The 13,463-nt window shown below is 42.6% G+C and overlaps 1 protein-coding gene and 1 non-coding gene across 2 annotated transcripts in view; both read left to right on the forward strand.

The window, feature by feature from the left end:
- DOK6 (docking protein 6) overlaps nt 1-13,463 on the forward strand; it is a 300,236-nt gene that overhangs the window by 225,618 nt on the left and 61,155 nt on the right. The window contains exon 6 of the mRNA XM_040985108.1: nt 2,829-2,967. Within this exon, the coding sequence (XP_040841042.1) occupies nt 2,829-2,967 (139 nt within the window). The remainder of the gene's footprint in view (nt 1-2,828; nt 2,968-13,463) is intronic.
- Nucleotides 7,896-7,972, forward strand: LOC121159757. Its single transcript, XR_005884419.1, has one exon. It is a non-coding gene; the product is annotated as a small nucleolar RNA SNORD49 (small nucleolar RNA).

Genomic DNA, 13,463 nt, shown 5'->3' on the forward strand with positions numbered 1-13,463 from the left:
CATCAAGGCAGCTGCCCTGCTCTGTGTTCAAGGTCTCTCGCAGGGGACCCTCTGTAGGCACACATCACCTCCAAGACTCAGACGTCAGTGTTTCTGTCTCCCACTCACTGGGAGCCTAAGTCACATGGTTGGGATCAGTTGTCTGGACAAACCCAGAGAGCACAGGCCAAGGCGTCACACACACAGAGACAGCCAGCAGGTTCTGAAGGCCCAGGATGGTGCTGCAGGTGCAGGCCAGGGCGCTTTCTGCAAAAGGCTTTTCTTGCCATGTGCAGGGTTAGGGCTCAACTGAATTCACCCATCCATGATCACATGTGATACTTGGTTATTTATTTGAAAAATAAATAAATAAAGCAAACCTAGGACGAAGTCCTGTTGCTCTAATTTCACAGACTGGGAGCTAATTGATGAAGCACGTTTCCCCATTTATTCCTCTGCTAGTTTTCTCAAGCTCCGTGCTTGGCAGTGGCAGCAGAGCTGTGGTTTCTGCCTCCGTCACCTGGAGAGCCTTGAGGCAATGAGCCAGAAGCCTTGTCCACTCCCTTTCATCCCCCTGTCCAATATACTTCCTGGCTCATAGTGCTGACTTGAAACATAGGAGGTAAATCTATGTGACAGGCCATGAAATAATGATTGAAACTGGTGCTCTCCGTACTACGAACACTTCCCTTATATCAAAGTGTCAAAAAATACAGGAAATAAGTGTGTCAGTTCCTCTTACCAACTAGAACTTTCATGAGTCTCTAGACTGTTCCTCAGCGTAGAAAGATATAGTCTTCAACATTTTATTCTATTTTTTAAATACTGACTAATTTCAGTTATATGAGAAGCAGACAGAAATATAAATATGTAGAAATACAGAGAAATACACACACAGAGGAAGGGAGGATGGAAGGAAAGGAAGAAGAAAGGAGTGGCAGGGGCGGGGATAGATATCCAGGAGCTCATTGCCCGTGTCTCCCAGGCGGGAGGGAGAGCCAGCTGCTGGGGCATCACCTGCTCCCTCCCACGGTGCTCAGTGTTAGAGGGAAACGGAAGCAGTCACTCTGGCAGGGTTTGAACTCAAGCATTCTCGGAGTGAATGTAGTCAGCATCAAGAAAGCATTAATTTTATATCAATAAACACGTCACTATCTGTTCATATCCACAGAATTCTAGTTTGGGGTCAGAGTAAACAAATATCTATATTTGCACTTTTTCACAAAGTAAATGCAATTGAAGAATATGCATGTGGCTAACAAGAAAGTCCACAGATTTGAAGTAATCACACTTTCATTTTAGCACTTTCCATATTAAGGGAAGGGTTCCTGTGATTATTTTCCTATTCTGTCCTATTTTTCTCTTTCTAACCTTTCATTTCGTAAAGCATAATCTTTAAAAACAGCTGCACGTAAGAGAGTTTTCATTTTATACATTTGGATTCCATGTGTCATCCTCTACTGCATGTCCTCAAAGTGTTCCCTTGGAGAGAATTCTTAGGTCAGTGACTTGCCACCCCTCGTGTGCACATAAGCCACAGGTGGCCCAGTGATTCAGTTGTCAGAATAGCAAGTGCAGTTCTGACTGTGGACCACATCTCCAGAGCAATCAAGCCGTCTACACCTGTCTTTCTCCTCATGTGGGCCTTCTACCACCAGACAGCCCAAACAGACAAGGACTGTCCCCTGCTCGCCTCCAAGGAACACCAGAGATCCACATTTCTTCTCCCATCCTGACAAAATCACTAACACGAGCCTACCTGTTGTGCTGAAGGCAGCACCATAAGCATGGCTTGGATGCAAACATTCAAGAAGGAACTCCTTTTAATTAGTTTCCTTGCTTTTCATGCTAATATTTTAAATGCATTTTTTATTACAAAATAAAGTTTGCAGTGGCTTTTATTTCAGAAGCTGAGAAGAAATAATACCTACTGTAGGCATTCATTCTGTCTTCCTGAACTGCATTAAGCCCCAAGAAATGGACAGGCACTGGGGCTTCACCAGCACTGAGTATGAAGCGATGTTGGCCTTTCTTATCTGATTTCCCAAGGCTAACTGTTTGTGTGACAGTGAACAAAACCCACCCCGAAGTGCCCTTACTGCTTCCCCACAATTTCACTGCTGCTGCATTTCCTTTCTCTTCTGACTCAACAAAGAAAGCTCATTTGTTTCAGTTTGTGAAAACTCTTCATTTTTCCCCTAGACTTTCCATTTCACGCTGTGTGAATTTTATTAAGATCTCTCTCGCAGAAGCTAAGTGCTGGCTCGATGAGGCCCTGCGGGATCCCAGCCGCAGCCTCTGTAATGTCTGGAGCCTCCTGAGACATTTCTTTTCGGCTGAAAACACCTTTGAGAATCAAAGGAAGAATCCAAAATCCTTTTGGTGCTGCAAGAAATAGTGTAGCCTCATGAATATGTCAATATTATCACCTGCAAACCTTTTGATGATGTACCTTGAAAGCCAGCAGCATAGCAATGATGACCCAATATGAGCATTGATATCGACCGATATTGGATGACTTTGAAGGCTGTGAGTTATTTTTTAAAGCTGGTTTGAGTAAATGGTAACTAAAATATATTTTCGGGGCAGGCTTCTGGCACAGTGACTAAGACACCATTTGGGGCACTTTGGCCTGTTCTTGATACTGTTGTAAATATTTCCATCCTCTTCCCAATCTTGCACACCATTTGAACATGAGTTGGCTGTTTTGTCACAGGTAAATCTGCTTTTTAACTTCCTGTGAAAGCCAAGGAGGAGGGAGCTCGAGGGTGGCAGATCTTTAGCGTGGAAAATTGTTGTACACTTGAATATGTGAAGACCCAACTCTCTCCCTGTCTCTGTTCTCACAGAATGTGTGACACAGGAGAAGGACTGTTCACTTTTCAAACAAGGGAAGGAGAAATGATCTATCAGAAGGTGCATTCTGCGACACTGGCCATAGCTGAGCAGCATGAAAGATTAATGCTAGAAATGGAGCAGAAGGCCCGGGTAAGGCTACCTCCTTGGTCATCTCACAGCTTGGAAATGAATGTCCCTAAGGTCTCATGTCCTTCGTGTGGTTGTCGCTCCCTCTGTGTCAACACCTCCATGTCTACCCCTTCCATGGCTCAGAAGGCCGCCTCCATGCCCCAACTCTGGTCTTTGTGATTCCACAGAAGTTATCTGGGGTCACTAGCTGAGCCCTGCACTCCCTGTGTCTGCCTGTGGATGAGCTCTTCCCTTGGTCAACCACGAATGGGGAAGTGCAAGTTGAATGAGATAAGAAGCACTCACAGGTGGACACTTGGGCATTCCACTGTTGGCCCAAAATATCCAGGAGAGCAAAGCTGCTACCAAAAACAAGCCCACCTTCCTTTCTACGTGTATCCTTATCCCAGATGCTCCAAAAATTCCACCTCTTTCCCCATTTCAGAGCCAATAGTAAAATGGTGCCAACAGAGTTATTTTTCTGGTATCCTGTCCTGGGCCTTTACTATAGCCTCCAAGCCACATCAAGAAATAATTTGGCAAAGAATCTAAAGTAATAAAAGTTACTACTCACTGAGACAACAAATAAGACTTTTACTACTAACTTGTTTGAATGGCAGGCAATGGAAGGATGACTGTATCATTTTAGCAGGTGAATATGTTTTGTCTCAGGATGTGCAGAGATGCGTTTGATTCCTCTGCTGAGTGAGCTGTGATATTTTGGAAAATGCCTGTGATTTTCCTTTGGAGACCTCAGTGTATCTGTTTCAGTTTTAGCTTATAGATTTTTATGTTTAATAATACATTCTCTTCAATTTTTAAAACTGTACATACATTCTTGAAGTAGAAAAGAAAATTGTGTTCTTTGAGGAAAAAGCAAAAAAAAAAAAAAAGCAAACAAAGGCATTCCTAGTGCATTTTGTTGATGTAGTTCTACCTTCCTCACTGCTACATGTGTAGTTCCCTCTCTCCAGCTGCCTACGTACCAAGGGAAAGGGAAGGTCAGGCTCACCAGCACTCTTCCTCCACCCCAGGAGTGGATGGACAGAGTGTGAGTGGGATTATTAATATGCAAGTGATGCTTGATTAAAGAATCATCAACTTGGAAGCATGGAATGCTTCGTCTTCTGGACAAGTGGAGTTGAATGCAAACTTTGCCACAGATTTCTAATTATCTAGGACATTTTCCTAGTAATTTAAATTTACATGAAAAATGTAACTATCAAATTTAAATCATGTGAGTTTTGAACGTTTAATATTATCCCATATTTGCAATCTACTCAGACTTTTTTCAACAGAAATGCTATTAAATATTGTAGCTTTCTGTTACTTACAGTTGTTCTGAACAAATGTTCACCATCACAGTGATTCCAATTATATGTTCATGATATCAACTGCAAGAATTTTTGTGCAACTATAACCATGTGCCCTAAAGAATAAAGAAGTTTTGTCCTCAATTCCTATCCCAACACTGCCGCTTACTGGCTAGGTAGATTGGCCAACCTGCTCAGTCTGTAAGCGTCTTGTTTTCCTGAATCATTCAGATCACTTAGTTCCTGAGACATGTCTGCATTAATCTGCAGGAATTTCTGAGAATTGGACGTGGCACATGGACAGTATCAGGTATGTCCTCATTAATATGATGCTGCTGCAGCCGTGATTTTCAGTCATAAAATACACAAGATTTGGGAAGACTCAAAATTGTTACTCCCAAACCTGACTACACTAATTTTTTTTCACACTTGTTCTTGTATGTCTAACAAAACTGTGCCAAGAGTTTTGCAAAGCAATTTATATTATATTTGCCCTTGAAGTTGTGTTCCTGATAAGCCAGTTTGGACCGGGGGTGGGTGGGTAGGAGAAGGGTGGCATCACTGATAGAGTGTAGACACCGAGTTCTGCTCACTAGCACGCCAGGACAGCCAGAATGGGCTGGTGCATCACAGATGCGGGGTGAGACTCAGAGAAGAAAGGCCAGCGCAGCGGGTTCACACAGAAGGTTCAACGAAGAAAACCAAAGCAGACACATTCCGTCACTTCGTGCCTACAAGCAAATGAAATTGTTTAATTTTAACAACAGTTTCATAGCTGTCCCTTTCTCTGGAAGGTGTTGCTTATAAAAATCCCTTCATGCCTGGTCGCCCTGCAGAGTGAGCTGTGTGCGTGTTTCTCAGGGAGTGCCACCTCGGCTGCACTGGCAGGCTCAGATCAGCACGCGGACAAAGCTGCAGGTCTCCCCGGGACTTTTTCTTCAAAAATTTCCTAGGCATGAACAAAGCTCTTTGAAAGAAATAACTTCCAAAAATTTGGCGTCATAGTTAAGTAACCTTAATCTAATTTCTAATTTAAAATAAATGACTGATTCCTTGATGCTTTGGAAGGCACAGACTTAAGGAGACATCCGTCTGCTTCCACTGCTTCATTTCCCAAATGCCAACAACAGCCAGGGACGAGCCAAATAAAAATGAAGAAGGCATGGGCCCGCTGCCATGGCCTAATGGCTATAGCCCTCACTTTGAACCTGCCGGGATCCCATATGGGCACCGGTTCTAATCCTAGCAGCCCTACTTTCCATCCAGCTCCCTGCTTGTGGCCTGGGAAACCAGTCGAGGACTGCCCAAAGCCTTGGGACTCTGCACCCATGTGGAAGACCTGGAGGAGGTTCCTGGCTCCTGGCTTCGGATTGGCGCAGCACCAGCTGTTGCAGTCGCTTGGGGAGTGAATCATCGGATGGAAGATCTTCCTCTCTGTATATCTGACTTTGCAATAAAAATAAATCTTTTAAAAAATGAAGAAAGCAGAACTCAGTTTAGATGTTGTGCAGGAGAGGCAAGGATCCAAGCCCTTCCTCCTTCCCAGGATGCACGTCCACGGGAAGCTGTGGTCTGGACCAGAGCTGGGATTCCAGTGCAAGCCTTCTGATGCAATGCAGGCTTCCCAAGTGGTGTCTTAGCCACTGCCTCAAATGCCCACCTTGATTTGGTTAAAATTTAAAATAAAGTGAAGATGTACGCTTTGTAGCCATAGTTTGAGCCCCCATGTGCCATATCAGAGTCTCTGGGTCAAGACCCGGCGGTATCAGTCTGAACCAGCTTCCTGCTGATGTATCTTAGAGGCAGCAGGTGCTGGCCCAAGTACTTGCATTCCTGCACCCTTGTAGGAGACAGATGGAGTTTCTAGCACCTGGCTTTGGTCTGTCCTAGTCCTGACCGTAGCTGATACTTGGGGTGTAGACCATCAGCTGGGAGATCTCTCTGTCTCTTTGTGTGTATGTGTGTGTGTGAGTCACACTGAATTTCAAGTAAGTAAATGCTTAAAAAGGAAAAGTAAGGCGGGCCTGACATGATAGGCTAGTGGCTAAAGCCTTTACCTTGCATGGGCTGGGATCCCATATGGGTGCCAGTTCTAATCCCAGATGCCCCGCTTCCTATCCAGCTCCCTGCTGTGACCTGGGAAAGCAGTCGAGGATGGCTCATAGTCTTGGGACCCTGCACCTATGTGGGAAATCTGGAAGAAGCTCCGGGCTCCTGGCCTCGGATTGGCTCAGCTCCAGCTGTTGTGGTCCTTGGGGAGTAAAATGGGGTGGAAGATCTTCCTCTCTGTCTCTCCTCCTCTATGTATACCTGCCTTTCCAATAAAAATAAATCTTAAAAAAAAAAAAGCAAAAGAAAGACTTTTGCTATAAACTAGGTATTGCTAGTATTAACAGCTGGAATGATGACCACGCAATCTGTTTATTATGCACCTAATACAAAACGACTGTGAAATTAATATTGACCATAAGGAACATATTTTTATATATTTCAGTATGAGTTTAAAAATTTTGTGAGATTAAGTTACAAAGTACATACTCAAGAAATGCCAAAACATTTCTGAAAACTATTGCATTTATTTCCATTCTTTCAATAAGAGATAATTTAAGAATATTACTAGATTTATAGAAAATAACTTAAATAATAAGAAATGTCTTTACAACCACTTGTGGTCATAAAACAAAGCTGCCTTATGATTTTCTGCCATCACATATTTCTAAAACCTTGTGTGTTGTTCTTGGTCAGAGCATTCTTTCTTGGGCACCAAATGAATAAGTGTATTTTTATGTGTTCCCATATTTAAATTTGGCCCTATTTCTATGCTTGCTTGAAGAACTTTCCGTCTAGAAAGTTTTCCCAATATTGTAAGTGAAACAATTACATTTGCTACTGAACAATACCAGATGAAGAATTATCAGTTATCAAAGCGGTTCTAAATGTAGATTTTTATTTTCTTTACCAAGAAAGATAATGAAAAAAGTCAATGATTCCTAATGAGCTCAACTAAGCAGCTTTCACGAGGTTTGCTGTTTGTCGACCTTACCATACTTGTCCAATTATTCAGTGCTCAGCACCTGGCCCCGTGCTACGAGGACTTGTGAGAAGAGTACAAGGGTTTTCTCCCTCACGTCATCCAGAATTTAGTAAGATCACATAGTTAGTTTGTATTGGCCAAAGTAAGATCACTTCTTGTCCTTTAGCTCGCTGAAATACCACATTTCCCATGCTTTCAAGTGACTACGGGTAAGTCATCACCACCAGTAAATTAGTGCTAAGTGATCATGAACCACGGCTTGTGCATATTCGTGTTGGTATGGCAGTGGAGCTGTTTCCTGAAGACTTAAGCTGCCCCTTGCAGCTCCCCAGGCAGTCTTCCTGTAACATAGGAAGACAGCTTTCTCCTGTAATGATGGCCCAAAGTGACAGCCACAGAGGGGTCAGGGGAGGAAGTCTCCATATGTCCCTAATATCGTAGCCCAAAGACTAATCCTATTTTAAAAGAGAATTCCGTATTGCAGTGGTGCATGGGAGAAATGAGTCAGACCTACATATTTGAGTTGGAAGTGTTTCTGATAGATTATCAGTATTTGAAAAATTGAAGCAGTTAGTAAAGTTGAGTATTTAAGTAGAAAGGTTTGCTCTGATGACACAGGGAGCAAATAGGAAGTGCCGTCAGAGCGAGAACTGACGAGGCTGGTGACACGTGTCTGAGCACGGTTAAAAAAAAAGAAGAGAAAGAGAAAGGTATCCCAGAATTCATTTCTAATTCACAGAGATCACTTGTATTCTTAAACCAGCAGAGTTCCTCGGATTCTTTTAGCACCAGTAACCTGCCATGCCTGCACAGCTTCAAAGAAAGCTTCTGTAAGCAGCCTGCCTCCGAAACACACTGCAGATGCTCTGATGGGATCTAGTCTGCTGACTCTGAGTTTAGACTAAAATCATCACACTTTAAATAAATAATCTAAATTGGGATTTGCACCAGTGACATACACAAAATATGAAAGGAGTCTCCCCTTAAAAAAATTTTTTTTTAATTCTCAAATTCTTTGTTTTCCACCGTACTGTTCCTTAGGCTCAGGGATTTCCCTTACAGTGTAACAATCGGTCCCTGACCAATGGCCACAGGCCCATCATCCTGCTATTTAAGTGCAAACGACATTGTACGTATAGAGAATTGTATAAACTCCAGCTTCCATTGTCAGGATGCATTTAACAGTTTCATTGGGAGGCCATCTTTTTTCTGATAGTTCATCTTTTATTCAGAAGTAGAGATGCATACTGCATGGTATACTTCATTATGCAGATCCTCTACACAAGTATACATACATATACATTTTCTTTTTATGCTGTAAAATTTTAAGGATATATATAAAAGGCAACTGAGAGAACACAAATGAGCAGAAAGAACAACAGTTTATTCTGATATCTTATATATACTTAAATAAATGAGTAAATAAATAGAAGGGAGTGTTTTCATGGGTAACATCTAATTTTCTAATGTTGCAATGAATTAAAAAGCATGTATATAGCAATGACCATTTCACTCAGCTCTTGGCCTGCACCAGGAAGCCTTCGTCCCATCCCCGAGTCTCTGGATCTGAATTCCAGGTCTTCTTCCAATTCCCGATTGCAGCTTCCCGTCCCTGTGCACCCTGGGAAACGGGGGCCTCCCGTCCGTCCATGTGCACCCTGGAAGGTGGGGGGGGCTTCCTGTCCCTGTGCACCCTGGGAAGCGGGGGCTTCCTGTTCCTGCGCACCCTGGGAAGCGGGGGGCTTCCCGATCCTGCGCACCCTGGGAAGCGGGGGGCTTCCCGTTCCTGCGCACCCTGGGAAGCTGGTGCTTACCGTCCCTGTGCACCCTGGGAAGCGGGGGGGCTTCCCATCCGTCCATGTGCACCCTGGGAAGCATGGGCTTCCCGTCCGTCCACGTGCACCCTGGGAAGCGGGAGCTTCCCCTCCCTGTGCACCCTGGGAAGCAGGGGCGAAGGCTGGCATTCTCTGGCCCCTGCAGCCCACCTGGAAGGTCTGGGCTGCCTTTGCCAGCACCATCCCTGCCCGTCTCAGGGATGTACCACTGTGCATGGAAGATCTCTTTCTGTTCAGTGTCTATGCCTTTCAAGCACATTACCTCAAAAGAAACATATTTGTATAAAAACAGCCTCACATAGTCAAAACTACTGTGTAACCCTTTTAAAACTTCATGTAAGATGCTCCTGTTCTAAAACTGCTGTTTCCTCATCGCCAGGAAAGCCCTGAGCACGTTTTAAGGACAAATAGCGTCAGTGCTTTTGAAATACCAGCAAGATGGCTAAATTGCCACTAGCGCCTTAACAGCAGCATCAGCTTGCACAATGGGCTGCCCGAGTGGCGACTTCAGGTTTTCCTCAGCCAGGCTGGATGGCCGGGAACACTCTCAGAGTCGCCCTGAAAGCTCCTTTCCGTGAAAACAAATGCAGGCTGTTTTCCGGCTATTTTTCATTTTACGTGGAAATCTAAAGGAAAAAGATAAGTCAAATTCAAATGTTTAATAAACAGAAAAAGCTTCTTGTTCCTACAGCCATATACATTTTGAGCAATAATTATTTCACAGTAAATTATTTTACTTCCTTTTATAACGTTATAGTAAGTCAGTTTCTGAGCAGCAATAACACTTTCACCCGCAGCTGCCTCGTCACCACGTAGAAATGTGTCGCGTGAGGAAGAAAAGCAAGAGGAGCTTAGGGAGAGGGGACAGGGGAAAGGACACTCCTCTTGTCAACAATTCATCTAAAAAGAGCCCACAATTAATTTTCCCCTTACAGTTACATGTTCTGATCAAATGTACCTGACTGCTGATTGCTCCCTGCCTGTGATATATTTTTTCTAAATGGTTGCATGAACTGCATGAAAAATACTTCCATGATGAACAATTTTCCACATCTTAGCACCTTTTGAGTCAAATGTGAGTTAACGTTTAATCAGCAGCGCCACATAAAATAATGCTTTGTGTGGTAATCGATGACATCTTAGAGTGCATGAAATATGGTAATGCTTTTTATAGCCAGAGACCACACACTCATTTATCATTTTTGAAAGGGTAAAAACCCCTTCCAGAAGTGTTCTATTCTCAGCATTTTGGCTGCTTTTTCTGAGAAAGCATTCTTAACCACATGCTACAGGAATCTCTATCAGCTATTGGAAAAAAAAAAAAATAACCCTGGCCCCAGCACAATAGCCTGTTGGCTAGAGGCTAAAGTCCTCGCCTTGAACGCACCGGGATCCCATATGGGCATCCCAGTAGTCCCGCTTCACATCCAGCTCCTTGCTTGTGGCCTGGGAAAGCAGTTGAGGATGGCCCAATGCCTTGGGACCTGCACCTGTGTGGGAGACCTGGAGAAGGTCCTGGCTTCGAAATAGGCTCAGCACTGGCCTTTGCAGCCACTTGGGGGGGGGTGAGTCAGTGGACAGAAGATCTTCCTGTCTGTCTCTCCTCCTCTCTGTATATCTGCCTTTCCAATAAAAATTTTAAAAATCTTTTAAGAACATGCTCCTACACTAAAATGTGAGCAATATGAAAGTATCACATGCTATAGGAGTACATAGAAAAATGGCTTTAATAGTTCTGCAACTTCTTTTATGAGTATGTTCTGGGTAAATTCATTTGAACCATTTCAGGAAAAGCTTCAGTATATGAGTTGTGGCTCATAGGAGCTGTAAAAGTGGCACAGAATGTCTAATGTGTGGGAACAACTACCAGTGTGTAAGGACAACTACCATTCTTCAAAGTTCTGTTCATGATGTCCAGCTTAATGTTGTTGGGATTAATCATGACAAGAGACTTCTTAATGAATGAGAATGGCTGAATCCCTGCGGGAGATTCACTCACACATTTGTGAAATACTCCCTTATTGGTGGCCATCATGATGAGCTCACACGAGCTCTTTTAAAATAAATTACTGTGCTCAAATTGGACAGTGATGCAGTTTAACTAAGTCACTTACTGTTGTTTCAGAGCACTGAAGAAAGTATAATCCTTGAACAAACAAAAAACCCCACACATGAAAATAATGAGGGTTTTGCCTGTATACACAAAGAGGTGGAGATAGTGAGATCATGTATAATGTGTCAGATAGTGGTGTTGTAAAACATTTTATTCATATGAGGCTCTCACTAAAACTTTATTATGAGCACTTCAGGTGCAACTTCATATGTGCATGAAGTTTGTACATGTTTGTGCGTGTCTTCTATCTAATGCAATAAATTAAGGGTGTTACTGTATGTAAACAATGAGTGCCAGAGAAGAGCAGATTCCAGGCTAAAGAATGAAATTTTGTTTGTGTTTTGAGAGGTACACAGTCATGAGGGAGCTGTGTGGGCATGGTGTCTTACAGGAAAACCATCATTTTAGAAGGCTAATCAGCATACAGTCAGTGTGGCCCGTCAACACACACCCTCTGGGCCAGGTGGCATTTTCTTTGACATAGCTTAGTGAAATATTGCGAGAAATTTGCGAGCCACTAAAGGGCAAGCTGGAATCTAAAAAGTTGATGTGAGAAGTGCATGGAAAGGGAAGTAAGCCAAATTGGGTGACTGTGAATAGAGCTGTTAATTCCTGCAGTCAGCAGACAGACATGCAGTGCATGGCAGCGGCGTGCGCAGATGGGAGGGAGACCCTGAGCAGCGTCACTCACAGAGCTGTATGCTACGGGAAGTGACCCACATTTGCTGAGCGTTTGTTACCCTTTCTCACGGGATGCTTTCATAGGATGACCTCAGAGTGTTAGAATAGCTTCTTATGTTTAGTCAGCTCAATTTTTACTGACTGATTCATAAACTACTGGAAAAATAAAATCTATAGTTTACTTTTTAAATTATGATTTTTTTGTTTCTATTTCATTTGAAATGCAGAGGGAGGGAAATAGAGAGAGAGTCAGAGATGTCACTTCTGCCTGTTTGCCATGGTACCCAACAACAGCCAGGGCTGGGCCACGCGAAGCCAGGAGCCCAGAACTCCAGCTGGGCTTTTCACAGACGGCAGAGACTCAAACACTTGAGCTGTCATCTGTTGCCTCCCAGGATAGGCTTTGACCCTCATTTGGAAAATGTTGTTTTAACCACCACTAAAACTTGTCTCAGCTTTCACTATTGGAAGACATTGGAAATTACTTTTATAAACTTAAAATCAGTCTCTTGGTACCTGTCAGAAACTCGATTTAAAACAACTATTGATCTAATATTTCAGTGTATTCATTGTAGTTCTGTAAATGCATCACCTATTAGATAAATAAATGAGAGATAGAAATAGATAGTATAGATAGATATAAATTAGGAATATATTAATAAAAATATTACACATAAAATACCAAACATTTCTGTATATTTTCATAATAATTTCAATTTTTAAATATTTATTTATTTTTATGTACTTTAAAGATGGAATGACAGAATGTATGCATGAAGAAGAGCAAAAGAAAGAGACAGTGTGTGTAAATATGTGTTGCCATCTGCTGGGTCTCACCTCAAGAACCTGCAACTAACAGAGATGGGACAGGATGAAGCCAGTAGTCAGGGAATCCATCTGGGCCTCCCAAATGGGTAACAGATAGCCAGGCACTTGAGCCATCAGCTAGAGCCTCCCAGATGAATGAGGAGGAAGCTGGATCAGAAACAGAGGTGCTGAAATTCGATTTATCATCCCCGTGTGAGGTACAGATGTACCAAGCTGTGATATGTCAGAAAAGAATGCTTGCCCCAGTAATCGTTTCTAGCATTGTTCTGAAGCTCAGCTTCCTCATACTACTTGAAAGTAGTTTGGTTGGCATAGAGTTTAAAACTATACATTGATAGCACCTATATTATTTCAAATTTAATGAAAATACAAAGTCCAACTAAATGACATCCAACAACTTTCAGAAAATATGAATGTGATATTTCATTTGTTATTTTGATACAAATTATATTCTGATTCAAATTATCATCTTCATTTATTTTAAATAAAATGAAAAATTAAGCAGAAGGTGTTCCCTATTGAAAATTAAGCCAAGTCTGGGAGAAATTTGTTGCCCATCAACCTTTACAATTTCAAAACAGTCTTTCAGCAACTTCAAGCAGTGCCAAACGTTGGCTGACAGTCTCTTAGGACCTCCTTTCCCATATAATTTTCAAGTTCACGAGCTCTTTTCTGAGAACAAATAAACTGTTCTCAACTAGAAGTACACTTGC

The sequence above is a fragment of the Ochotona curzoniae genome, unplaced genomic scaffold (assembly GCF_017591425.1).
Source record: "Ochotona curzoniae isolate NIBS_2020 unplaced genomic scaffold, NIBS_Ocur_1.0 contig_43, whole genome shotgun sequence".
Classification (NCBI taxonomy): Eukaryota; Metazoa; Chordata; class Mammalia; order Lagomorpha; family Ochotonidae; genus Ochotona; species Ochotona curzoniae.